Here is a 27,542-nt window from a genome sequence, read left to right as displayed (position 1 = left end):
GGTGATCTCAGCCAGCCCTCTGAACTTGAAAACACCTGAAAGTACTGAAAGCAGATCAGTAAAATGTTACTTAGGAAGGATGATTTGAAAGGACAATTTCCTCAGCTCGTAGCTTTAGCTGTTTAAATTTCTTTATATATGCAAATGGGCAGTGCTATTACACTAACAACCTCTTCTTTAAACTCAATTTATTGTAATTTATAAATTATTTATTTAAATTCAATTTACCATGTGACTCTTATTGGCATCCTGCTACATTTTTTGACGAGGTTTATCCTCTGAAACTCCCTTTAGGGCCACTTCCCTTCTTTTTAGCACAACCTGGAATTTAGCTTTTTTTAAAACCGATTTGGACGGACGAAAAGAACCAGATTTTGTATCAGAAGAACCGGCACTACATCACGCTCAGACGAAGGGAACTGAGTAACGCGTATTTAATAAGCGCTCCCCTTACAAACACAGCCCTTCGCCCCCAGAGCAGCTGTGGCTCCCGCTGGGTGGCAGGGACAGGTCACAGCGAGAGGTGCACGGACAGGAGGAAAGCTTAACCAGGGGCCGTCACGCCTTTTTTTTTTTATTTATTTATTTTTTATTTTATAGACCGAGTGTGTGATTGTTCTCGTTCGCAAACACCCCGCGAGCCCCGTGTGAAGCCCCCGTCCCCCCTGAGGGCCCATAATGGCGGCTCCCCCCTCACCGCCCACCAGCCAATCCGCGGCCCTCCATGGCGCCACGTGACCCCAACCCCCCCCCCACGGCGGTGTCCCCCTAGCAACGGCTCCACTTCTTCCGCCTCGGCAGCGATGGCGGCGGCCCCGCCCGAGCGGCCGTCACGTGACCGGCGCGGAAGCGGCACCCGGAAGTGGCGGCGGCGGAGGAGGAGGAGGAGGAGGAGGAGGAGGAGGGGAGGAGGAGGAAGGCAGGCTCCGCTCCCGCCACCCCCACCTGGGCCGGTGAGGGCCCTAACAAGGGCTGGGGGCCGCGGGGGGTCCCGTTTAGGGGTTTTGGGGTGAGTTCGGTTTTTTTTTTTTGTTGCTTTTTTGTTTTGTTTTGTTTTGTTTTTAGTTGTATTTTGGGTTGAGGTGCCTTTTTCTGCTGCGTTTCCCCTTTCTCGTCCGTGGTTCAGCTCCTCTGTAGCCGGAGGAGCCCCCGGCCCGCGCTGACACGCGGGCACAAACCCGCTGCTGCGATTCTGTGTCACGGGGAGAAAAAAAACCTGTCAGTCCCAGGTCGCTGCCCGCAGCAAACCCCGCTTCAGCGAAGGCTCCTGGAGCCAAATAAAAGCTCTTTGCTCTCCCCTCAGAGGGGCAGAGCTCAGCAGCGGCAGCCGCTGAGGCACCTGCGTGAGAAAGGAGCCGAAATCCAGTCGGGTCCTGGCGGCTGCTGGATTCCCCCGAGGCAGCGGGGACCCGGGGCACCCGCGTTTTGCCTTTTCCTTCTGCTTGGGGCCGGCCCGGTGCAGCGGCAGGGCGAAGTTCAGCTGGATCCTGCCTGGTCCTTCCCCGACCTAACGGTGGCCTGAGAGCTGGAGAAGGCAGGAGGAGAGGTGGCAGCAGTGGGCGGACGACGCTGAGCACTCGATGCCCCCCGGTCCCTAGCAGACAGCCCTTGTCTCCGCGTCTGTTCTCAGGCTTTGCCCCGTGCGGTTCCCCTCACCCTGACTTGTGTTTCCTGACCGTACTCCGATTTAACGCCGGGATAGACCGCGCTGGTTTAAGGCACTTGCTGCGATCTGTTGTCGCTCCCTGTTGTGCTGAGCGGCTTTTTGAAAGCTAATTGGTGCGTGGCTACGGAAAGGAATTACCGGCCTGAAGTGCTGCTTCCTTTCCGTACCGTCCAGCTGTCCCCCGTAGTCCAGGAATGCGTGTTTGTGGGGCAAAAGGTGTTTTTACCACCGCTGTAGCGGAGGTAAATTTTTTACCTCCACCGTGCTGCCAGACTGTGACAAATAACGGTTTGATGTAGGTACCGAAATGAAGCCACATAAAACTGAAACGAGGGCTGTGCAGCTGAATTTCCAACCCCCAAAGCCCCTGTTAGGCACAAAAGGTGCGTCACCCAGCTCCACGTGGGATACGCACACCGTCGTGCATCGTAGGAGGTGCTTTCTCTTTTAAAGTTCAGGTTTCCTTACTTGGGAAATGAAGGCTGAAAGATGAAGAAGTTGAAAATAACTGTTAATGCAGCTGTAACCCCAAAAGTTAGCTAAACCCTACGTGCTGGCTGCTTTTCTGCAAGACGAAATGCATTTGAGTGACTTCCAGAACATTGAGCTCCTTTTTTTGTCAAGACCTAAGAAACAAAACCTATCGATCTGTGTTTGGCAACCCTAAAGTAACGAGATCGAAAGTTGCTTTGTTTTGTTGCGCTCAGCGGGTGCGAGGGCACGACAACAACCTCCTGAGGCAAGTGGCTTTCAGGGCAGGGCTGTGAGGTCGGCAAGCTTCGGAGCTGCTTGATACCATCTGTTGTGTAAATGGAAGCTAATGGTCTTGCACTGCTTTAAAAAGTTGAATCTAGAAGTCATTTAAGTTGTTTACTACAATTTAATGGAGTATTAATGAGAAATTCTCGCTATTTGCTGTCGTACCTTCTGACTTGGGTGAGTATTTCAGAGTAAATGAGTGGATTTCTGTGTGGAGCCCATTCTGAGATCGGTTAGTCTTGTGTTAATCGGTGTGCCCCAAGGATATCGTTGTTCGTAACTCCTGACAAGAGTTGGCTCCTGCTTGGGTAGGTTTAAAACCTCGGGACTCGTGTAAAGCCTCAGCTGCTGTTCCCAACGCGCCCTCGGGGTCACTTGTCCTCAGGCTGAAGAGCACGGCCTCAACGCTCAGGCAGTAGCTTCACGGAATAATTCGAGTCTAAACTGCTGGCTGAATTCTATCAGACGTAAATTTGGATGCTTTATTAAGTTAAGCTCAAAGCAAAAATAGGCTCTAGCTTTTTAAGCCGCTCGCAGCCTGCAACAGAACTGCCTTCCTCTACAAGCGCTGCCCGGGAGAGCTCTGTTACAAAAGCGTCGTCATTTCCTAATTAGAGCGGTTCGGGGCAGCCTCCTGGGAGCACGGTTACGTGGTTTGTGATGAAAACCGAGGATAAGTGAAGTTGGTGCGAGTCAGGGGAGTGTAAGAGCTGATGAGAGCGGGCTCACCCTGCAAATATTGTGTGTGCGCGTGGCACAGCCTTGCGGGGTGCTGAAGGGAAACCCGCGTTCTCCGTTTTAAACACTGTCTTTCTTTGTTTCAGGCTGCCCTAAACTGAGGTTTTTCTAACCATCATGGGAGAGATTAAAGTCTCTCCTGACTATAACTGGTTCAGAAGCACGGTTCCTCTCAAAAAGGTACGTTCAGCTCTAAGCGGCTCGTGCGCGGCGCTCTGCTCTTGCTCCGGGGGGGGGGGGGGGGAGGACCGGGCGGTCTGACTCCGGTTAATGCGGGACCGTTGTGCTGTGCTAGTGACCTGGCTCACCTAGCCAGCTGTTGTCCCACGTGTCTCACCGGTGCCTGGAAGCACGCTGTTAATTTTCACGTGCTTCGCGAGCCGGGGCAGCGGTGGCCGGCGTCCTGGTGCCAGCCGTGCTGGGGACCGCGTTCACGGAGCTGCTGCGTGAGCTGCGCTGTACCAAAGCGGCGCAGCCGACCTGGCTCAACGCTGCCCTGCTGCCGGAGCCACCTCCGCAGCTCCTGCACCTGGGCTCCAGGCTGCAGCAGAGCACCTGGAGGCGGCTTCTTGGCAGGCAGGGCTCCTCAGAGGGGGGGAAGACGCCTCAGCTGCGGTGGAAAAAGGCAAAGCTGCTGCTGCTTGTCCTTTGGATGGCTTCTGCTTAATCACGCCGTCCGACCGCTTTCCCCTCCCGCTCGGATTTCTCCACTTCCTCTCACCAAGCTGCAGGAGAGCGCTTGGGACGTGCAGCCCTTGAGCTTCTCTGCGCGTGCAAAGGGCGCGGGGCCCTGCACTGCCGCGTAGCTCCTGGCCCTCGCGCTCTGCCATCCCTCTGCAGATAAGGCTTGCCGAGGCTGTGGTTATACAGTAACCGGCAGCAGCAGCCCGGGCTCAGCTGTCTGCCGCCTGCTCCGGTTCCCCAATGTGGATGGTTTGGGCTGCGGGGAGGTGCTGGCAGCGGAGGTGAGAGCAGCACTACCTCTTTCTACAGCGAGTCGGTTGTGGTTGGGCCACCCTAGAGGGATCGTGTCCCCAGACCTAAGGAACAATGCTTAAACGTGCCCGGCGTTATTTCTGCTGGGTGATACGGGGTTTTATCGAAGAAATTACCTTTATGGAAGGACTGCAGGATTTTTTGTTCAGGGCTTTTCATTCGTTCTTGCCACCTAGGTGTTTCCTGTAAGTAAGAGAGATCTGCCTGCTCTCCCTAGGCTCTGCTTATCCATCTTCTTTCCATTCCTGGCCGGTGCTGGATCTGCCGGGCCTGTTTGTGCCACGCTGCCGCCCCCAGGCCGTGCCTCGCTGGGGCAGCAAGGCCTGGAGGCAGTGCTTCGGCGCTGGGACGTGCAGGTGCTCCACGACCACGCTCTGTGGGGTGCAGTGAACGAGGGGAACCGGAGGATGTGGTTGCGAAGGGTGCACGCTGCTGCTGCTGCTGCTCCCCCGGGGGCTGCGTGGTGCTGCAGCTCCGCTGCCTTCAGCTGCTGCCGACTGCTCGGGGTTTCAGAAATGAGAGCGTGTGTGAGCCGAAGCTGCTGTTGGCGGGGCTCATCTGACCTTCAGACTAGGGGATTCCTTTCCCTCTGAGTGATTCAGCTGACTCAAAAGTCAAGTGATGCCACAGTGTGAACGTGGGGTTTAGAGAAGGTAGAAATAAACTAGTTCTGGTTTCAGGGTGGAGGGGGGAAGTACGTTTGCTTGCATTATCCTCCCAAAGGCTTAGGCAGAGCACGTGCACTACAGAGAACGACCAGCCATCGTCACTGCCCGTCAGCGTGCTGCTGCCGGACTGAAGGAAGCAGAGCCGGAGCTGTTTGCTTGAAAACAGGTTAAGATGTTCCTCCTGAAAGCAGCAGAAACAGCACAGCTCCGTTGCCCTTCCTGCTCCCGTCAGATTTGGGAAGTACAGCACAGAAAATCATGTTCCTAAGCCAAGTCTTTCGCTCTGCCTCTGAGCCCCCGCTTGGGTTTGTGGCCCCCAAAGGCAGGCAAGTGCCACAGGGTGAGTCCTCACCTGGGCGTATGACGCTTCAGCTCGGATAAACATTCAGCCTGAGGGTCATCCAGTCCTCCTTTTTGGAGGAAAATTGGGGTATTGCTTCAAACGATTGGTGTTTTTTCAAATGCAGAAGTGGTTCTTTGTCACAGGGTGGCAAAGAGGGGATTTTTACAGGGCTGTAGGCAGCCTTGGGGTGAGAAGTGATGGAGAGGCCGTGATTTCCCCACAAGGGGGTGGGACTGGGGGCTCCTTCATGGAGGAGGCCCAGAGCTGCCACCGGGAGCTGCAGCTGTGTAAGTGCTTGTCGTGGCTGATGTGCTGAGCCTAAAATGAAGAAGGAGGGGAGCACAAATTCAGGTTGAATCAGGCTGGGTGCTGTACCAGCATATAGGAATATCCTCAAATCCACCACTTGCTGTCTTACCTAAGTCCTACCTAAAAGTCATCAGCAGAGGACACCCTGGTTCTGCTAAACTCAAGGGAGGTTTTACCCCTCGTTTCGGTGAAATGCAGGTTTTACTCTTTTTTTTTTTTTAAACTGTAGGTGATCTCGATTGATAGACCTGAACAAGGAAACGCAACCAAAAAACTAGGTCCTACCAAGTCAGCGTTTACCCACGCCGCTGTCTGTGCACGCAGCGCTTAGCGTTGTTTTTGTGCTGCAGTTAAACGACCCGGTACGTGGCTAGAAATCAAACAGAACAATTGTTTAAACCTCCTGGTTCGTTATCTGGGCTCGAGGGAAGAAACATCGCCTCTGAGCCTCGGTTCCCGTGACGTGAACCAACCCTGTGATTTCAAGGGCTATGCAAAGCGAGGTGTTGCTTCACCTCTGGAAACGCTCCTAAAGACAAACGGCGACCTTGCGTGTTTCCAAAGGTGCTAGAGAAGAACAGCTGAGGACTGCGAGTTCTGGAGTTGTGTGCAAAGGGTTGGTTTGGGGAGGCTTCGGGAAGGCTTTTGTGCAGGTTTTTAAAACTATTTCAGTGGTCAGGGAAGCCCTGGTATGCAGTCTTTATTTATTCTTTTTTTTTTTTTTTTGTGAAGACTACGAAACAACAGTATCATGTGATTTCTTGCTTGTTCCCAGAGCCTGAAATACCGGCTTTATTGCAGGCAGCTTTGTTAATCAAGCAAATGGGATTTGTGAGACTGGTCTCTAACTCCCTGAGCGGCTTAACCGCTGCGATGGGGAAGCGAGCTGTGCTTGTACGTCGCCGTTCACAAAGTGGCAGGCTGGTGACACGGAGGAGATGAACTCCTGCTGCGTGACGCAGGCTTCCCCCAGAGGTTTGTGCTCGTCGATGGTCAATGTGGCGTGAGCCGTGCGTTTTCGCCGGGCTGAGGAAGGTTGAACAAGCACGCTAAATATACAGAACGGCTCGGTGGTAAACAGCCTGGGTAGCAATGAGGCAGGCCCCAGCACTGCTAGAAAAGAAGACCTTGACCCGGTTCCTGTACTTCTGCAGGCGATAATTGTGCTAGGACTTGTTGCTCCCGGCGTGTGGCGGGCCCTGTACGAGCAGCTCGTGTGTGGGTAACCTGCCGCAGCCAGCTGCGTGTCCCAGGGGCTCCAGACACCCCCGAGGTGCTCCCGTTTCTTCCCAGGTCAGCTCTGCAGAGCTGCTTTGGAGTCGTGTGGCCGTCTCTGGCAGTGGGATGTAACTGCTTCAGAGCAGTAATCTGCAGGGCTAGCTGCTTAATTCAGTAGACTTGCACAGATCCAGACCTGTAATTCTTTTGCCCGGTGTCTGCAGGTGTCAGTGGTTAAAAAGCTGCCCCTGCGGCAGCGCTGGCTCTCCCAGCCTGCGGCTGTTGTGCTCGGTCCTGAGAACCGACCTCCCGGGTCTCTCTGATGGGCTGTGGCACAGTCTCTCCCCTGCCAAGCACATTTTTCTGCCTGCGGAATGATGTATGAACTTGATCCTTTGGGGCACAGCCTTGCTGTTCCCATGATTTATCTGTGTGCTTTTCCAGATCAAGACGTACCTTTCCAAACCGTTTCCAAGCGCAGATAGCCGCTCTTCCTCAGAAAGGAGGAGATTTATTTTTTTTTTTCCAGTGTAAATTCTGACCCGCAGTCAATCGCTGTCAGTCCAACACGGCTCACTGCTTCCAGCACGTGTGTTACATTCCAGTCCTCTGCAGAGGGGTGCACCCCATGAGATGCCACGGATCGGCACAGCGTGGTGTTAGCTGCCCAGCTTATGTCCAGGCACACAAAGTGTTTGGTGTGACAGTGCTTGGTCACAGTTCTGCCTCCGGCTGCATCCACGCAAGCATTGTAATTGTTGGTAGTAAATAGCCTTGGAGAAGAAAGCTATTTTGATGAGGAATACAAGGGTCTTGTTCCAAAGAGTCTTGAGTATTACAATGTTTACTGGGTGACAGATTTTTGTAGAAGCAGCTCTGGAAGTTGGTTGGAGAAACTCCTTTCAGCGTTGTGTTTTTTCCTCTCTCCCTCCAGATAATAGTAGACGACGATGACAGTAAAGTCTGGTCGCTGTACGATGCGGGACCCAGGAGCATTCGGTGCCCTCTCATCTTTCTTCCTCCCGTGAGCGGAACTGCAGACGTGTTTTTCCAGCAGATTTTGGCACTGACTGGGTGGGGTTACAGAGTTATCGCTGTGAGTATTGGCAGTCCTTTGTCAGAAGTCAGTATAGTTTTGTGTGTTGATATAATTGGAGGTTGGATAATGAATATTAACTTAGTTTTGACAGGAGAATCCCCCAAAAATATGATGCTAGGTTGTAGTCCAGAATATGTGGCGTGCAGATTGAGGCTAAAATCTGCTGTATGTTCACAGAACCATTTATCCAAAGCCTTGTGCATACACATTACTAAATTCTCGGTCTGATCTTTACCTTGTGTGCCATGGGCAAGAGTCATCTTTGCCTCCAGCTGGATCTTTGTTAGCCATGAGACAAGCGCGTGGGTTAGTCCAGGGCTTCTGTGTTTGCCTTAGGGATGATTAATAACCTGCTTCTCGGCCTGAATAGCTGCAAATGCGAACTCACTCCTTAAAATCCCAACAGCCCACTCTTTTGTGGCTTCTCTTCAGCTCCAAAGCTGAACTGAAACAATGGGTTTGTACAATAATTTTTCTGCTAAGTGGTATGTCTCTGCTGCTGTATCTCCTGCAGCAATTAAGTGTCTGTATCTGCCAACTTTCCATGCCACAAAATCACTGAAAAATCATTCCGGTATCTTTTCCCTTTTCCCCTTGATTACAGAATGAAGGAAAGCTGTGCTTTCCCCTCTGAACTTGCTCTGCCAAACTTTCTGTTGTGTGTTTTTGTCCGAGTAAGGGGTAGTTCTTCCTTCTGGCCATAGGGACCTTGCTGAGGAGCTTGAACCTCATGGCACGAGACAGACAGGTTGCTCTCTTCAAACCTTTAATGTGAGAATTGGTGCAAGTTTCAAGCAGACAGCTGATGGATACTGACCGGAGGCGGGCTTGTTCTAACTTTGTGTTGTTTTAGTTGCAGTATCCAGTGTACTGGGATCACCTTGAGTTCTGTGATGGATTCAGAAAACTGTTAGACCACCTTCAGCTGGATAAAGTGAGTGCCGGGAGACAGAGAAATGGATGTGTGGTTGCCATAAAAACCTAACGTTCAAAAGTCTCATTTAAGAGCAAATGTATAGCGTATGATGCAAAACCAGCCTATAAATAGGCTGTGGGGCAAGTTTGCTTTTGAAACTAGGTTATTTTTGAAGGTCAACACCCTTGAAAATTTTGTCTATATTCACTTCTGTTGTAGGCCTATTAAATTGTATTGCTTAACTTCAGTTTTTCATGAGACCCTGTTTAAGTTATCTTTCATAACTCATGTTGTCCAGAATACCCCAATAAAATACCTTGGATTGGAAGAGCTACTGAAGACGAAGTGAAATGTTCACTTTTTACTTAAGCGTGATAAGCGCACAGAAATTTGAGCTGTGATCTGGAAACACTTCCTTTTTTCAGTGTTTATCATATCCTATAAATTACAGAACCTATATAGAAGAGGGTTTTTTTTTCCTTTAAAAAATCAGTTGTGAGGAAAAATAAAACTTGAATGACTTATTTTTCGTAACAAAATAACATGCTTAAGGGTCATTTTTCACAAATGTAACATCTGTTTTTGTTTTTCTAATTGAATTAGGTTCACCTTTTTGGAGCTTCTTTGGGAGGCTTTTTGGCTCAAAAATTTGCAGAGTACACACACAAATCTCCCAGAGTTCACTCTCTGATCCTGTGTAATTCCTTTAGTGACACTTCCATCTTCAACCAGACGTGGACAGCAAACAGGTAAGGAAGACTGAGGCAGTGAGATTGGTGGCATTAATGCTTTTTGTGATGAAATGTCACGCTGATCTGGTTGGACATGTTTCTGACCTGTTTCCAGCCTGCATGGCTAGTGGCAAGAGAAGTGAGGGGTGGAATAGTGTGACTTTTAAAGTCACACCACAAAAGAAGTAGAAATTTTCACAATTGGGAGTGTGGAATTTGACAGATAAGTCTTGTATGTATCTTTCCTGTGATCATTTGAGAACATGTGGTCGAATTAAAAAAAAAATCTGCCTGATCTCTAGCAAAAACCTTCAGAGTAACGAAAATATTATTCGCCATGTTTAAAATACACTCTTCCAGTGCAAGATTAGCAGCTTTCCAGAGCATTTCAAGCACCTAGCTGCAAGGTTTTCCATCTCTGTGCTCTCAAAGCTTACTTTTCAATTTCATTTGAAATTCAAGCACAAAGTCTGTGCAAGAAGAGGGAGCGCTTACAACAAAGCATCTTAATTCTGGAGTCTTGGGTGCTTGAAGACTGCATCTTTTTTCTGTTTTAGCTTTTGGCTGATGCCTGCTTTTATGCTGAAAAAAATTGTCCTTGGGAATTTTGCCTCTGGTCCCGTAGATCCTGAAATGGCTGATGGGATTGATTTCATGGTGGACAGGGTAGGTGTCTGTGTACTTCAATGGCTGTGGTGTCGATCTCTGAAAGATTCGCTTAGCAGACAGTGGAGGCTGTACAGATTTCTGCTGCTTCTGTCACTTACCCAGAAGTGAGCAGTAAGGGACGGATCCTTAGCAGGCGTTGGCTGTCACAGCCTTGCAGTTTAACCGGCAGTGTGACCGTCTCCCTTACCGTTCTGTTTGTGTAGATTGGAAGAGAGGAGTTTAAGAAACAGATGGAAAAGGGAAAATGTGCTGGGATGTATCTGTAGGCTATGTTGTGGAGGCAGGAGCAACTAACTAAACGTGTTTTAAGCATTTGTCTCAGGCAGCAAGATATTAAATTGTAACTATAACTTTCACCTGAAGAGCAGTCCTGTTTCCCTTAGAACTAAGGAGCTGACTTCTCTTTGGCTCTGGTATTACTGTTGCATTAACTTCCTGCACTGAAGTACATTGTTAACCAATATTTATCTCTACTGAAAGCTGGAGAGCCTGGGCCAGAGTGAGCTTGCTTCAAGACTTACCCTCAACTGCCAGAACTCCTACGTAGAACCTCATAAAATTCGAGATGTCCCTGTAACTATTATGGATGTAAGTTTATCTCAGTTTAATCTTTTCTTTAACGCTGTTTCCTCCTCTCGGAAGGTGGGGCGTGGTTATTGTGTTAGCAACTTAATAAATATTTGCAACATCTAATTATGTACTTAGATAAACCTGCTGCTGACTGGACAACAGTGATGTTTGTGTTAAATTATTGGATGTTCTGTGCAATAACACAGCCACGTTTACATATCAGTGTTAGCTTTCTAGTTGTTGGTGCCTAACTTGTTTGCTTGTTTTCTGTTTCATTAAAACTATTCTGGATAAGTTGACAGTTCCTTCTAGGAGCAGGGTATGTCCAGTCTGATGGAATGAGCAAAATCTGACTAGATTCAGAATTAACTGTTGTGACTTGTTACGTAGGTGTTTGACCAGAGCGCACTTTCGACTGAAGCAAAAGAAGAAATGTATAAGCTTTATCCTAATGCCAGAAGAGCTCATCTCAAAACAGGAGGCAATTTCCCATATCTCTGCAGGAGTGCTGAGGTCAACCTATATATTCAAGTAAGTGCCTGCATTCAAACCCAATTTACCAGCATGTATAGCTGGAACAGCAGTAGCAAACTTTCTGTGCTTGCTTTTATTTCTTAACCTGCCCGAGCTCTGTTCACTCTTATCTCCCAGATCGCTGATGCTGAGAGCAGCCACATTCATCAAGGGTTGGCTTTGGGGGCTTGGCTGCTGCCTATTTCCTCTATCCTTTGTCTGAACTCTTGTACTCCAGTCCCTGATTACATTCTCACAGAAAAGTTACTCAGAAGGAATGTTTCTCTTACCACAGTTATGCTTCTACACCGGTTTCAGTGTTATTTTCTGTGTCTTACAGATCCACTTACTGCAGTTCCGTGGTACCCGGTATGCAGCCATCGATCCCTCAATGGTCAGCGCAGAAGAACTGGAAGTCCAAAAGATCAGTCTTCATAACAGCAGCGAGCAAGAAGAAGAGTAGGTTTCTGACTGCCAGTGAAAATGAGGAATCAGGTTTGGTGGTCTTCCTGTGTACAATCATCTGTTCCCACTCTGCCTCTTTTCTTGTGTTAGCCGATTATCACTGTGTGATTCCAACAGGATCAATAGTCAGTGAGTTACCCGCAGACAACAAACCTTCAACAATGTAATGGAACATCTGTTTAATTTTAAGTCTTTGAATTCAAGAAAGTATCTCTGAAGGCTGCAGTTTTAAAAACAAAGACATTTTTGCTACCAAAGTCTTCACTATCATGTTCTTGAACAGAACAGTATTTCTTTTTATATTTTCACTCAATTGTATATATTGCCACATGCAGGTTGTGTACTTATAAGCTGACATATATTTTTGTTGAGTATTTGGTTTAAAAGATGTTAAAGTGCCAATGTTGCCATCACTTATTTGCTTTATATGTTGTGTTGCAAGTTAGTTTATTTCTATTTGAAATAAATTTTTAACTTTCTTGCTAGCTGTTTAAAAATGGTTTTCAATAAAACTTCAAGTTCAGCAAGTGCCTCTTCTTTTGACTACAAGAGAACAGTAGTGTAGCTTACTACAGTCCTGGTTTGCCTCCACAGATACTTTTTTTTAAAAAAAACACACTTTTAAAGGTGCCTTCTGTCTGAATTTGCCTCTTGTATTGAACAGTTTTAGTTATAAGGTTGCACTGGTTTAACTTTGAGTAAGAATTAGTCAATGTTTTTAATAAAGACTTAAGACACAATGTGCAAATTTAACGTTAGAATTTTGATTTATTGAAATACAGATGTTATTTTTCCCTTGAAACACTAAAAATACAAAAACTTAAAAGACAAATTGGTGTTTATGAAAATTGTATGTCCTTATCATAGGCTGTGTAAAATAATCAATGATATCTTCTTTGAGTTGAAACAGTAAAATCCACGCTGCAGTGCTGTGGACAAGAGTATCAGCCTTCCGGTAGTCTTAACAAGTTCGCTCTTCTATCTCTCACTCTTACCTAAGTGGAGCTATTTATGTTCTAAGGTAAAGGAGATTTTCAAGTGGTAACCTATGGATTAAAGAAATTACTCACTTGATTTATAAATATTACAGTGATATACATTAATGTTCTTCTCTTTAAAGATCACAGTCCTTAAGGATCAAATAGTTGCCTTGACTTTTCTGATCCAACTTCCAAGCTAAGAGGAAAGTTTTTAAAAAAAAAAAAAAAAACACCTAAGATACACGTGCTAGGCAAAAAAAGGTATGTGGAGAACATTCCTGTAAACAAAAGCTTATAAAATTGACAGTTAAAAATTCATATACAAAAATACACTGCAAACAAGTTACAATAAAATTACAATAAAATCTTGTAGTATATCCTGATACTCAGTCACATTATGGCAAGTGAGACTTAGCTTTTATTACAGTATCAGAATGTAGAGAAGAGCCAATACAATCTCACTTCTTTTTAAAGAGGCATTTTAGACTGCTACTGTTTGCTGATATCCTTGTAGTTTCAGACCAAGAAGGAAGCAGCAATGACACCAGCTTTTTATGACAAGAAGCCCTTAGGTTACAGCTGCCTTCTGGTAAGTAACAGAGCAAGTGTTTCTCTTGTAGCTCTTAAGACAACCGATGACACATCAGTTAAGGAACCACTAGTACCCCTCAGTTTTACATGGCTGTGCACTTCCGTGGAGAAGCAGAGTCTGCATTTGCTTTTTTCCGAATGCTTTCTGTAAAAGAGAAGAGAACATTCTCAGTTTTAAGGGGTGGGGTATATCTTACACATCTTGTTTTTTTTTATATATATATATATATATATATATATATATATATATATATATATAAATCTTGTCTCTTGTTATATCTTGTAACACCATTCAGTGGTGCTGTAGGTTTACTAAAGGATAACGCTTTGATCTGTTTAATGGTTATTCGTCTCTGAGTAAGCATCCTGCTGCACAGAAGGCATAAAGCTATGGAAGGATGTGTTAATTTATCAAAAAAAAAAGATAAATGATGTATGGAGTGGTAGTAAGGGGGTGGGACAGGGCAGAGTACCTTGGAGCTCATGTGAATGGGGTTCACTGAAGTTTTTTTCTATATGTTGTAAAACAACAGGATTCAGCTAGTGCTTAGCGCGTACTATTCAAAGGAAGACAAAAGCAGTACCAGCCAAATCTCTTCTTCCAATGCCCACAAGACCTTCATACAATCCCTTGATTGGATTTTCTCCTGCTGTGATCACACCGTGAAGCCAGATAAGTAACATCCTGTGGCCATGCTCTCTGTAGCTCTTAGTACCTGGCAAGATGAAGCCACAAATTAAATCCTGCACTTCACAGCCCATAGTTCTAGAGATGATTTCTGAGTTGCTGAGTTTGGGCACCCCTACGCTTTGGATTTTACCATGAAGCTCTGAAGTACATTCTGTCTTAATTCCTGGTGGTGGTCTGATTGGTAGATTAATATTAAACTTGATGGAGTGGGAAATGGATGAATTTGGGCTTGTCAGACAGCCTTTTATGTCAATACAGAATTTCCACCTTCAGAGCATAGTTCCTTGCTTGCATTGTGCAAACTACAGGATTCCCTGTGGTGACCAACAGATCACCAGCAGTGATCTGTTTCCAAAACTCTGAACCTGCTGAAGTATCCATGAAGTTCTAAAGGGGATTCTGCTGCTGCCTTGGTTCAGCTCCCTAAAGGAAAAAAGATAACAGCAAGGTGGTTTTCTTCATGCTTTGCTAGTACTGCAGGCTTATGTCCTAGAGACACTGTCCAAGTGAAGTATGGAAAATACCTGGGTAATGTTTTATACCTGTCCATTGTTGCTCAATGGCTCTAATGTGTGCATCAGTGAATTTCCAGAAATGTGCCAGCTTCTTCCATTCACCAGGTTTGAGGTATTTAGTTGCTAATCTCCACATTACTGAGCGAATGTGCTGTGTTTCCACCCTGTGGTCTTGCTTAAAGGTCAAGTGCTTTGCCACCCAGGAGTCAGAGTCACCGTTCAGGTTGTCCTGCAAAGCCAGAACAGTTTCAGTGTGAGATATTGCAGAATTCTTATCACGGTCTTTTGTGTGAGAAGATTCAACTTGGAGTGTCCTGCTGCTTTTAGGCTGTAATTGAGTTTTCCTGCTGGCAGCGAGGAGATAAACTGCATCTCGTTCTCATGTTAATCTGCAGTAGGTCTGCCTTGTTTCCTTGGCTGATGATCTCAGTGCAGCTGGGACAGTAATGCTCTGTTGTGTTAGCGTTACTGATAATCAGCCCATCGTGCTTCCTGGACTGAGACCTGCACGTGCCCTCCTGGTATTAATGAGACCTCCTATGTACCTGTCATTATGCTGTCTCCCACATCCTCAGCTCTGCAGGTCGCTGAGAGTTCATTCCGGTGTGAAACATTTCTTCGATTGCCTTTTTCACTCTAATCATGTGTGTTAACAAATCTGTTAATAGCAGCTTTGCTGTGGAAGCCCATTCGAATCACAATTTGCATTTCTACAGTGCCTTTTATCAGGGACTTGTATGCAGAATCATTTAATTAAACTTCCCTGCTCCAACTGGAAGGCAGGCACACGCTCACCTCCTTTACATGCCAGACTGCAAACAGGCTAAATGGCTTTGCCTAGGGCTGTCTGGGAAACCCGTGCAAGGCCCTGATACACAGCATTACTTCTGAAGCTGGGCCTGTGCCACCTTCCTTTCCTTACCCTCTACAGTATTGTCCTTCCTGGTATCGGAGGATGCACAAAGTCCTATAAACACAAGGAATGAGGTGTTTGGCTGTGCTTGTGTTGTGCCCTCTGCTCAGACAGTGTTGGACACAGGCTTGGAGTAGGTAGGGTTTCAGTTAGGGGGTTAAGGCAGATGAGCAGCTGCACCCTACGCGCTGGAGATGCTGCTGTGCCACACAGGGAAACACAGGAGGAACAGCCCCAGGTGGGGGGAAGTTTGAGAAGGAAGTTGGTTGACTCCAACAAGAAGCGATCGCTCAGCTCGCAAGAGATAAGAGGTGAACTGCCTCCCTGCCACTGCTGAAACTCCCAAGGTCGCGCTTGGTGACCTCAGACCAAGCATTTCCCTGCTTAGTGCTTCAGTTTCTCCTCCTGGAAAAAAGAAATAATGATGCCACACCCCCTTCTACAGGGCTTTTGGAACAACTGCCAAAGAATCTTTGAAAATCCCTGTTCCCTTCAGCACAGCCTGAGGCTTTTAACAGCGGAGGCTTTTTTGAAAAAATAAGGAAAGTCTTAAGTAGCTGCAGTTGACAGGATGAGGGCTTTTGTTTATCTAAAATGAAAGTTGAGGTCAGGCTGTCACAGGATGTCCTCTTGCAGTTGGTAACGTGGAATCTCAGTGGAGAGGACAAGCTACATCTACCCTGTAAACAAAGGAGATGGTGGTATACACTGCTCACCTTTTCCCATTTGTAAAACCGATCGGCTTTGATAATCATGTCTGCCACGTTGATGTGATTGCCTCGGGCAGCGACATCCAAAGATGTTTTTCCTTGCTGCAATTAGAAGGGGAAAGATGAGCTGGAAAAGACCTTGCACACTCAGGAGGTTCAATCTCCATGCCCACCTGGCAGTCTTTAACAGCAGGCAGCACAGCCCATTGAGCAATGTACCTAGCTGCAATGAAGGACCTCTATTCTCCACCTGCAAACACTGTCTCAGATGTGAGTTAGCTTCAAGCTGCTGTGTGCAGGACACAGAGTCATTTTCCAGGCTCTGCAGCATCTCCTCTGCTGCCATGGGGGCTGTCAGATTGGCAGCAGTGGCTGGGAACACATCCTGTAACCCACAGGGGGATTGCAGTGTGCTTTCAGGCACCCAGGAATGTGGGATCTTGAAAGGACCAGCGCAGCGCTGCAATCCAAGGCCTTTTATAGCCTTTTGCACAGCAGTTTTGCTGACACGTGAAGCTGAAGTGATTTATGCAGCCTCATTAACTTTATAGGATCCACATATGCATGATTAGAAATGGTCTCCTAGGAGAAGCTGATGGGACCGTGAAAATGTAACTACACTCCTTACATGAACACAATTTTGGACAAACTGATGGATATGTATTAATATTTGAGGCTGCATGTGCTTTAACCCAGGTGCAAATGGCAGACGCTACGTTAATCTCTGCCCAAGCCCACTTCAACATTTTCCAGGCACATATGGGGCTTTCGGGCTGCACACAGCATGCGTGATTCCTCTAGAGTTCCTTTTTCTTATTTCAGGGACAGAAACCCTGGACACTGGTGCCAGATCTATACTATCCAGATACTTTTTACCTATTAAAACATGCACTGTGATCCCTGAGGTATATTATTTGTCATTACTCCATAATATCTTTGATACTATTGTACACAATAGCAAAAGCAGAAGTTGCAGGAACTGGAGCAACTTTGGGAAAAAAGTTTGCTCGTTGTGTGAACTGTTTTCTGTCTTCCTAAGAACCAGTCACCTCCTTACTGGAAAACACGTCAAAATAACCTACTCCGTAGTGTTTCAAGACATGGAAATTCCCAGATTTTAACATTATCACTAGCCGTTCTTGAAAATTAGGAAAAACAACGGTAAAGACCATCCCTATTTTCCCCCCATACCCCTGTGGAATCCGTTCAACCCACAGAGACAATTACCTTGTCTGTCAGCTTCAGATTGACTCCTGCAATGAGAATCATCTCGGCAATGTCCTGCCTGCCGTGCTCTGCAGCGATGTGGAGCGAAGTCTGCTGCCTCTGCAGAAGGAGGGTGAAAGGACCAAATTTCAGGGGGAACAAGTGTGAGGCTGGAAGGATCGAACAAAACAATACCAGAAGGAAGCTTTGGAAGAACACAGTCAGCTCTGCCTCATTCCCCTCCTTCCCTTTTTCAGCTGAGGGCCAAACACACTCCAACGTTGAAGTGGAGCTGGGTTCCTCGGGCTGAGCAGAACTGGTTTGTCCCTGCGCTAGCACCAGCACTGAGAGGCCTCTCTGATAACACTTCGGTCTGAAGAAGGAAACTCTTTGGTTCCATAAAGATCCCTGAGGTCACTTACAGGAATATATTATTTCCTGTTATTTAAACATTTTCTGTAGGCAGATAGCTTGGCCAAGGGGAAGAAAGGATCTGTGCCAATTCTTTGTTCTGGGGACACGGGGCCTGTTTAATTTGGATGCATTGTAATCTGTACACAGTTTGGGATTGTTTCATGGAAAAAATTAAAATCAAACACAATACGTGGCAATTTTATGGTGGCATGAAGAGAGAACATCACCACAAAAAAAAAGAAAAAGAATATTAACCAAAACATTACAAACAAGCTTCAAATTTGTTAACAAAGCCCCTCATTCAAAGAATTATAATCTGGCAAAACAACCAGCTACCTCCAGGGCTTGCTTCCCATTCTCAGTCCCCCAAACATTTTGCAGAGTATCTTTTGGCCTGAAATTTCTCCCATCTGGTTCCAGCAGGGAGGAGAGAGTCTGACTATGCAATGTCTCTGTACACAGGGCCCAGGGACATGGCACAGCCCGTGTGTTGAGCGTTATCAAGTGATGACCTCACTGCAACACTCAGAATCATTTCGCTGGCTTCATGTTTCCTCAGTTGTGCTCCCAGCTTCTCCCCATTTTAAAGCACTCCTCTTTAATCCTGTCCCCAAGGTGATCAAATCCTCCACAAAATGGATTCACGTTTCAAAGACAAAAGAGCAGGAGCTGCAGGCTTACATTATCTGGAATGTCAAGGTCACACTCCGCATCGATGAAGAGTTTCACCATTGCTGGGAAGTTCTGCAGCACTGCAATGTGGGTCGCTGACGCGTTTTGCTGTGGAAAGAAGATGCTGTGCTTAGGAAGAGCTCACCTCATGGCATCAAAAAGACTGTGCTGTGCCTACACTGTCCACAGTAAGACAGCTGCACGCCTGGACTCAGGGGGAACTAGGGATATTTCCCCATAAGCACAGACCCCACAGCAGCACTGGTCCTCGCAGAGTTGGTTTGTGCTCTTGTAAAACTCCACCAACTGGCTTTGCCTATTAGGAAGTGATGAGAGCAAGGAGTGGGACTTACGTGGTTGACAGCATCTCTGTGGGCTCCTGCATCCAAGAGGATCCTGGCTATCTCCACGTAGCCGTGCAGCGCTGCATAATGAAGGCAGTTCATTTCCTTCTGAGAGGCATATCAGAAGAGACAAATATTAGGGCTTCTTCTCAGAAGCTGCAGTTGTTACAGACTGTCCAGAGATATCCCGCCTTCCCTCCTGCACCAGCCCCATGCCCCAGAACTGGCAAATTTATAGAGGTCGTCTCCACAGCTCCCTGATCCCAGGGCAGCTTCACCCACCTCCTCATACAAAGCTGTGTGGGTTTTCCTCTGCACTCCCTGCTCTATTTCTGCCAGCTACAATTTTCCTAAGCTAGGAAATTTAGATTTTCCCAAATCTAAGACATTTCTACAAGTGCCCTGTCATGGTGGCATCAAGAGTGGAAAGGAATCTACAGAGTGGGACTAGCGCTGGGACCACAAGGCTCTTGCTGGGGACTTAAGTGATTAAAAGCTTGAAGCTAACGGTGCACAAGCTGCTGGCTGCACCCACACGGCTGCACAGGCACTGCAGGTGCTGTGGCCACGCTAGAGAAACCGTCTGGAAAAGGAGTCACCTCCACAGAGCTCACCTGGGTTTGGGCATTGACATCGGCACCTACTTCCAAGAGCAGCTTCACGCAGTCACTGTGCCCACCCTCAGCAGCCAGGTGCAAAGCTGTAAGTCCTTCCTGCAACAAGGCAGGATGAGAGAGGCAAAAAAGGAGTCACAGCTCTTCTGTAGGTAAGGGCAAGATAAAGGAGAAGAACCAGCAAGCCTCTACCCCATCTTCTGAACCCACAACATGTTAAAATACCAACACTGAGGGCCAGGGATATCCAACTGACAGTCGGGAAAACAACAGACACAATTATCTGTCACCGACGTGTCAGAGGACTGCTCTGTCCTTATGCCACTGGAAACAGCTGGCTCATTGCCACAAGACAGACATGTTCAACACCTTTTCTTCCCTTCAGCCCATTAACAAATGAAAAATGATTTCACATGGGCACCGAAGACAAACCATTTTCCCAGAGCATCTCAGAGACAGACAAATGCAGAACTGGAAACCCCTAGCTCTCAACCACTGCTTCTCCCTGCTGAGGGAGCTCATTTCTTTACAAGAAAACAGAAACCAGCAGAATTCCCACGTGAATTCATCTGGTTTTATTGTTACTCTTATACAGAGGGCAGCTATTCTGGGGGTGACAAATACTACCAGTTACCAAAGTAGGTAGTTTCCTTTTTCTTCCAGACCTTAGTGACAATCAAACATACTTTGCAAGGACTGTAACCAAATAAGACTAAAAAAAAATTGCTGATAAACTTAATTGGGAGTGTGCTGTGGAATAAATACTAGCTTTACTAAGCCATTATTTGCTATCTAAGTCATTAAGTGTGTTCTAGCCACAGAATTTTTTAAAGCGTATCTATCAAAGAGAGATCTCAAACAGAAGGACCATATGTTCAGCGGCTAAGTCAATACTATAAAGCACACTGAAGTTTAGTTTAAAACACACTCAATAACCATTTAGGCACTTGAATGTACAAGGGTCAGGGAGAAAAACTGAGATAATAGAGTGATAAGGTAGGTCTGCAGGTACAGTAAGAAGAAAATGAGACACTTTAGAATCGGATATTGGTCCAAGAAGGATGTTGCTTTTCGCTGATACTCTGCAAGTGTAACCTCAATTTACAAACATACATTTTAGATAAAATCAGCTACCTTCTAAACCTCAGTACTGATCATTTAGCCTGGTGACTATGGCAGGAGAGTTTTTCTAGAGAGAGAAAGAGCAATATTGATGTGATTCTCAGTTCGTTTAAATGTACTTACTAAATTCTTTTCATCAAGGTCCACCCCGATACCTACAATCTTCTGCAGCACTGAGAGATGTCCGTTTTTAGCAGCTAAATGCAATGCTGTATTCTTTTCCTGAAAGCAAACACCACTTCTTACATATATATAAATATATATATTTCATACATAGATGTGTATCACTGGACTGAGTGTTCATACAACACAGTTTTGCACAGAGTGCACCCAGGGTGACTGAAGACTAGGTTGTCACCAGTAGTAATAGTCTGAAACAGTCCTGTAATAGGAGCACCAGGCAGGCAAGAAACCCAGCTACCTTAAATCCAAGCATGGCCCACCTGGCTGGCTCTTTATCTGTCTGAAAAGTCCTGGAGAGAAATCCAACACGGACCGAGGAGCAAATGGGTTGCAGGTGGATGTGGAAGAAAAGCCCTGACATACCACAACCAGGTACAACCACTGACAACCTGCTTGCACTGGCCTCGTTTGGTATCCCATGCCTGACTCTCACATCCTCTGATCCTTGGAATTTATATTTCATTGTGTGTGGTTCTATGCTCATACCTCGTCTTTAGCATTGTGAGAACAACCCTGGTGAATCAGGAACTCCACCACTTCCAGCTGCCCGTACTCTGCAGCCAGGTGAAATGCTGTCTTGTCCATCTTTGAAAAGAAAGAGAAAGAAATACAGTCCGAGCAAGTCCAGAAAGCACAAGATCACATCATCTGCTGCAAGCAGTATAGTATTGCCTTGGGCAATATCCCAGTTGCTCAGCACAGTTAGTGTCCACTGAGGGGAAAAGTGCTACACTTCAAATATAGTTACCTCTTATTCTGCAGTTAACTTTCATTCTGATTTACTTCAGGCAAACCTAACAAAGTAAGCTGAACAGAACTACCCACTGGTGCTAACAACTCCAAGCACTCTAACAAAACACGGGAAAGGAGATCTTTTCAGTGTTTATTTCACATAAATAGAGGATGATTAAAAGTTTACTAATAGCAACCAAGGATAAAAAAAAAGATAATTAGTATCTGAGACTCCAGTTACCAAGTGAGTCGGAACCACTGCTGCGGAAAGGCAGATCTTGTGTTGCTTCATTTAGCCCCCAAGCATCAGAATGGGGATCATTCTAGGAACCACGAGGGCCAGGGAGCAGAAAATAGCGCGTGCCAGCTCCTGTGTGTTCCTACGTTGTCTTCAGGAACAGATCAGCCAATGCTGGAACATGCTGGGAGAGGGTTACCCTTGGTTATAAGAAAGGGCAACATTCCTGCTCAGCTCGGCAAAGCAAGATGAGATCTAGTGAAATAAACAAGTGAAGAGCCTTCCCACCTTGTCTGTCTTATCCACATGCACGTCCTCCAGGTCCTCCATGATGAACTCCATCACCCGGATGTGTCCCCTCTGAGCTGCACAGTGCAGGAGGCTCCTGCCGTTCTGGAGAGGAGATAAAGGCCAGTTTGTTTAGCAAGCCAAAGGCTGCAGGACAGGCTCTTCACAACCTATTCTGGTTGGCAAAGATCCATGTGATGTCTCCCTGCACCTCCAGGGCTAAACTAGTTTGTGCTGCAGACAGTACGTTATGACTGAATTAATGCTCCTCTTCTCAACCAAGGTTTATTTTAAAATGCACTGACTGCTGATTTCCTAAACATATTTGCCAGTTCTCTAACACCTTCCATGGCAGCACTGCAGAAATGTGAGCTGAGGAAGCCTTGTACATCCCTGTAGCTACAATTATTACAACTGTTTCAGGAATAAGTCTAGGATTGGAGGTGAAGATGATCTCGCCCAAGGTCACCCTACAGGCAGAAGTGCAGATGGCAGCCCCCACAGCAGATGCTGTCACACACGATTACTTTAGCTGATAGGTAAACCTCTCTCTGTCTCTGCATGATGAACCCAGGTACAGGGACTGTCTCACCTTATTGACACAGTTAATCTTTGCCCCAGCATTGACGAGGATATGCAGGACGCGGAGGTGGCCGAACCATGCAGACAGGAGAAGGGCATTCATTCCAAACTGGGCAGCAGAGAAGAGAAATACTGATAACTAAACTGCAGACCACCACCATCCTCACCCTGGAGGGAAGCTGCTCATGAAGCTTCCCAAATATCTTTATTTCTCTCTCTTTTTTTAGCCCCCCGTTTCTCCAATTACTATCATTTCTGCCAACGATGGTCTCAGCAGCAGAGACCTGCCTCTTAATTGCCACTTCCTAGTCAATGGCAAGAGAGAACTTGCAGGCTGTCGTGGTCTTCCTACAAGCCCCACCAACATGACCAGAAGAAGCCAAGCACCCCTGTGCTACACATAAAGCCCCACATTCTCCTTGACTATTTCCTGGTCACTGTGCAGGCAGGGAAAAGGCCAAAAGACAACGTACAGAGGCACCCTAAAACCAGGCTCGCTCCAAAAAGTCACTGCACCTTCTTCGCAGGGAGGCCACAGCTTCCCGAGTACCGCGGTGCCTTGTGCCACCCACTCAGGACCCAGCACCCAGTCCTCAGCACTCCCCCAGCACAGAACACATTTGCAGAACAGGCAAGGGAGATTCGCCTTCCTACACTGTCTTCGTCATCCACCGGCACGTCGTGGTCCAGGAGCAGTCGCACAGCGTCCACGTTCCCTGCTCCCGCTGCCCAGTGCAGGGCAGTTCGGTCTGTCTGGAAGAGAAGGAAGGAGAGAGGCACGGCTGATGTATGCACAATGCGTGTGTATCCACCATCCTCCCTGAAAACCCAATTCTGCCATCCGGGGAGCCAGAATTCCCCGCACTATACAGGGTTTTCTTTGGCCATAGCCCTCTCTCTTCTGGCTCTGCTATCAGGCAGTGACCTCTGCTAGTCACCTTCTGCTCAGAAACTGCAGTTAGGGACTGCAGTGACAGCACAGGAGTGTGAAGTATCGTTGCCCATGGATGGATGGATTGGTGCAAACCCGTATTTCCAGGGACCTACTGATCCTACGGATCCCCATCTCCCGGTGTTGAACACCGGGAGACCTGCACCAGGAACTAATCAGTCCCACAGCCTCAGCATACAGAGACAGACAAATCGAAGCCAGTCGCTGCAGCCACGTGTATCTGGCACACTGGTTCCAGCAGGAACCATAGATTATTATCCTTCCTCAGTGCTCCCAACTTCCCAGTCTGGCCCAGATGCCAAAGCTCTGAGTTTCAGAGTGTTGTGAAGCTGCCCAGTTGCCACAGGCCCTATTTGGCACTGGGAAGTGTATTTTAAAGCTTTGGCTGATTGAGCAGCTACTGAGGAGGGTAGTGTTTTGGAGCTGCAGTTCTGAAATACACCCTCAGCGCTTCCTGCAGCTTGGAGGCGGGAAAACCTAGGACTCACGTTGTTTTTGGCTTTGATGTCGACCCCTCTCTTGATGAGCTCCTCCATCCTGGCCGTGTCATTGCGCTTCGCTGCATCGTGGAACTCCTTCTCTGAATGAAGCACTGCAGCAGAGACAGAAGAGCTGGCACTGAAACAGAGCAGGGACGGAGCAGCATGCCCCAACAAACCTCCCCTTCAGCTCACCAGCCCTAGTGGCTTCAAGGAAGGCAGACTGCAGAAATACTCATCCAGCAAGAAACTCAGCCCTATTAGTGCTAGCACGCTTGCTGGATTCGTCTTCTCCCACTGTCTCCCCTTCCCTGAGCGCCCCTGTGCCACATCAGTGCTCTTCCCGTTCTACCAGTTTCTCTTCTAATTCAGCGTCTCCTTTTTGCACGGATTTGTTCCTGCCCCCAAACCTTTTGATCCTTTAGGGCTGTCATCCGCCAAGGCCCAGAGCTGGTGTGAGGACTCAAGCAGAAGGCACAGACCCTTCCCTCCACCCCTCCTTTTACATCCTGCTGCTCTACAAAGACGCCCCTACATGTGGTCCTGCTGCCTTGCGAGCCGAATCAGCCAAGCAGCACACAACCTCTAGTCTGGCTGTGATTAGTGTTGCATCTCTTAATAGACTGTGGCAGTTCTTGCACATAATTTACACAAATGGCAGTATTTGTCCTGCACAGCTAGGCGCAATTTAAGGGTGTTTACTCTCCATGCTGGGCCTTGCCTCAGCAATCTTCTCCTTGATCGAACAAACCTTCCTGCCAAGAAATGAGAGCAACGCGATTCTGGGCCTGCTGCGGCCTGACAGGGAGGCTCTCAAGGTTTTTGGCAAGGCTGAAGCCAGTCTTTGTTGGACTCCGTCTCTGCCCTAACGCTTTTGGGGAATTCTTTAGAGAAGGGATTGAGTAGGACCCTCAGCCTGTCACATCCTGCTGGAGAGCTGGCACAGATACTCTGCTCCCTTCTATTCTTCTCCAGATCTCAGGCTGCAGTTTGAGTGCAGTGGGGAATCAATGCAACCTTCATTTGTTTTCTCCCCGGTGAAGAATACATGCATGCGTCAACCAAATCTGTTCAGGTTTTAAGCCAAACATAAGTCTATACATGACTCTTCAATCACACTGTTTTGCTGCTGCCACACACACCTCATCCTCACTTTCAAACCTTGCCTTTATAAGCACTTCTTGATTCATTACAGGATTGTCAATCTCTGTGAGCACAACTGTCCTCTGTCCTTTGCTCTGTAACACAAAAGGTGTCCCTGTCTGTGAAAAGGTCCTCACAGGGGAACAGCTACGAGTACTGCACTGAATACCAAATCCAAATTCACATTGCAAACGCAGAGCATCAGCAAATTCGTTCTGCTTACGCTCAGGCAAAACAAGCCTCAAGCAGCTCTGCTCTCCACAGGTTCCCACAGCCCGATGACTGCAGGAGCAACCAGGCTGCCTGCCCTAACCAAAAATCAACCCCCAGAAGACTCAGCAGATGCAAAGAGCTGGCCTAGGCAGGGACGGTTTTGCTCAGATAGTTCATCTGTATGGATGAAGTCGGAGGATGCTGAAAGGCAAATGATGCCAGGCAGGTTCTCAGCTGTGTAAATCCGCGTAATTCCACTTGCTTCACTGCTGATCTAGATAAGGATAAGCCTCTGCCTTGGCATTATCTGATGCATAATCCACTTGTGAACATCTTCTGTTAATTCTACTTGGCTGCAAACATTCAGGTACAACACTCCATTAATACTGAGAAAATGTTATCAACTAGAGACTAACCACAAGCCATAAAAAGCCATCAAAACATTTTATTGTCCCTGTCCCATCACATTCAGGGGATAAACAAGAGACTTTCTGTCTAAATAGCACTACCCCACATCTCTCTGGAGGTCACAGAAAAAAGGCATCCCTACTTTGGACTCCTAGGGTGGCAGAGGTGTAACATCATGCTCCAACTTCTGTTTCTCTTACTTTCAAACAAAAAGCCATCTCCCAAGATAAACACAAATAACACAACTCTTAATACCAGACAGGATCACTCAAGACCACTGGACCTGCCACTTCACTGAAGGCAGTAGTTTTGGACACTGATTTATGTAGCAAAAGAAGAGGATTTTCTGTACAGCATATTGAGCATATTCTGAGCTGGTCAGGTATGTTAATGGGACTGCGTTTCCACACTGCGTGGACACTTCATTTGAGAGAAAACCTGGGAAAATGTGGAGTTTACGCAAATTATTAATACCAATGTCTGTTGGTATTAATTGGTACACTACTTCCATGTGCTTATCTCCATTCTGTAGAGTAAACTCTAGGTCTCAGTTAAGCAAATACCACATCTCTCCAGGTGGCAGAAATGTGTTCCTGTATTTTATGAGCACACAAAACCCCAGCAGACCTGCCAAGAGAAGCCGAACCGTCACTTGACTTATTCTTTCATCTACCTGCCACGATGCAGTAACAAACCTTTCATCGCTAAGGGTGTAGAAGCTGAAATTTGTTTGTTTTCAGCGACATATGGGAAACACCTTGACGGTCTGAGCTTCCTCCTTAGCACCCACACTGTGGAAATCAGCCCCATAAAGGTAGGTGCGCTCCTCAACGTGGCATGCACCCACCGATAAGAAACATTTTGGTACGTATTTAGCAGTTTCTCTTGCTCTTTTGAGCTTGGATTTTGGGGTATTTCATATCCTATGGTAATGAATATGAATTCATTTATCCCAAACAACACCGAAAACAATTTAAATGATTTCTCCTCGGTGCATTGCACCAGTTCACAGGCAGTTCATTACGTAAGAGATTTTAAAAGGCAGCAAAGGGGAAGAAACGAATGCACAGAAACGTGCTAAAACTGCCTGCTGGGCTCCAGCAGAGGCTGCAGGACACACAGACACCCCAGGACAGCCGGCGAACGGAGGTCGAGACACCAAACTGGGAGCGCTGGCATTGTTTGCAGCACCTGAGGGGCGCTTGGGGGGCAAAAGCAATCTCCATTCCTACACATCCACCTAGCTTATTCCTGAAGGGAGCCGCACATTTTATTAATCTTTATATCATTCCCGGGAGGCGGGGGGGGGGGGCGGATATCAGAGGGGAATTCGAGCTGGACTTAAATTTGTTCCTAAAACCATCGCCGGGACGGGGGGCGGCGGGTCCGTGAGGGGCACCCGCAGGGTCCCCCGTGAGCCCCCCACCCACCACAGCCGCCCCCCGGAGGGCGGCAGCGGGCCCGGGGAGGCCGGTGTCGCCGCTGCCGCCTCCGATCCCACCCCGCCTCACGGCGCTGCCGCCTCCGCCCCGCCGGGGCCCCACTCACGGGTGTCGGCCTCGGAGGCCAGCTCATCCCCCATGCCGCGGCCCCGCGGCCCCCTCGCCGCCCTCCACCGCCGCGGCCGCCGCCTCCCGGGCGGGCCGAGTGCCGGGGCCCCGCCGCCTGACGGGCGGGCCGAGTGCCGCGGCCACGCCGCCGCAGAGCGCCTGTTTTAAGCGGTGTTTAAAGGAAAATGAAATGCAATAAAGGCTCTTCTCCACGCGCGCCGTGGGTTGGGGGATGCACCGAAAAGCGGAGCGGCCAGCTGGCCGGTAATGATTCGCTTCGTCGTGACTGGGAGAGGAAGGGGGCCTTGGGTCTGCAGGCAGCATTTCTTAAATCCTTGCTTT

The 27,542-nt window shown here is 47.6% G+C and overlaps 2 protein-coding genes and 1 long non-coding RNA gene across 11 annotated transcripts in view; 2 read left to right on the top strand and 1 right to left on the bottom strand.

Annotated features, from left to right (window-relative positions):
* The first annotated feature begins 774 nt into the window (after positions 1-774).
* On the top strand, positions 775-12,183 carry SPG21 (SPG21 abhydrolase domain containing, maspardin). 5 transcript variants are annotated; one of them, XM_040570240.1, is made up of 9 exons: positions 833-1,009; positions 3,250-3,343; positions 7,632-7,793; positions 8,650-8,730; positions 9,316-9,461; positions 10,001-10,109; positions 10,593-10,700; positions 11,073-11,213; positions 11,536-12,183. In XM_040570240.1, exons 2-9 carry the CDS (start codon positions 3,281-3,283, stop codon positions 11,656-11,658), a joined length of 933 nt encoding a protein of 310 aa, XP_040426174.1. In that variant the 5' UTR covers positions 833-1,009; positions 3,250-3,280; the 3' UTR covers positions 11,659-12,183. The 5 variants fall into 5 exon arrangements, with proteins under 5 accessions (XP_040426173.1, XP_040426174.1, XP_040426175.1 ...); XM_040570241.1 differs by having other exon boundaries at positions 844-953; XM_040570242.1 differs by lacking the exon at positions 833-1,009 and adding an exon at positions 3,093-3,111.
* A 220-nt stretch (positions 12,184-12,403) lies between these two features.
* ANKDD1A (ankyrin repeat and death domain containing 1A) lies at positions 12,404-27,381 on the bottom strand. Of its 2 annotated transcripts, none has more exons than XM_040570236.1 (15): positions 27,199-27,381; positions 23,896-23,999; positions 22,972-23,208; positions 22,466-22,564; positions 21,874-21,978; positions 21,102-21,200; positions 20,556-20,654; positions 19,311-19,409; positions 18,706-18,804; positions 18,362-18,460; positions 17,288-17,386; positions 16,067-16,162; positions 14,465-14,666; positions 13,816-13,947; positions 12,404-13,376 (listed from the first exon to the last, which is right to left on the bottom strand). In XM_040570236.1, exons 1-15 carry the CDS (start codon positions 27,230-27,232, stop codon positions 13,315-13,317), a joined length of 1,665 nt encoding a protein of 554 aa, XP_040426170.1. In that variant the 5' UTR covers positions 27,233-27,381; the 3' UTR covers positions 12,404-13,314. The 2 variants fall into 2 exon arrangements, with proteins under 2 accessions (XP_040426170.1, XP_040426171.1); XM_040570237.1 differs by having other exon boundaries at positions 23,110-23,208; positions 27,199-27,376.
* The window catches only part of LOC121076153, a 52,303-nt gene continuing 52,058 nt past the window's right edge, over positions 27,298-27,542 (top strand). For 3 of the 4 annotated variants that reach the window (XR_005823359.1, XR_005823362.1, XR_005823361.1), the window contains exon 1: positions 27,298-27,509. This is a non-coding gene — a long non-coding RNA (uncharacterized LOC121076153). The remainder of the gene's footprint in view (positions 27,510-27,542) is intronic. The other variant, XR_005823360.1, reaches the window with a different exon arrangement.

The sequence above is a fragment of the Cygnus olor genome, chromosome 11, assembly GCF_009769625.2.
Source record: "Cygnus olor isolate bCygOlo1 chromosome 11, bCygOlo1.pri.v2, whole genome shotgun sequence".
In the NCBI taxonomy this organism is placed as follows: domain Eukaryota; kingdom Metazoa; phylum Chordata; class Aves; order Anseriformes; family Anatidae; genus Cygnus; species Cygnus olor.
The sequence above is the reverse complement of the archived record's forward strand: the minus strand, read 5'-3'. Positions and strand labels throughout refer to the sequence as shown.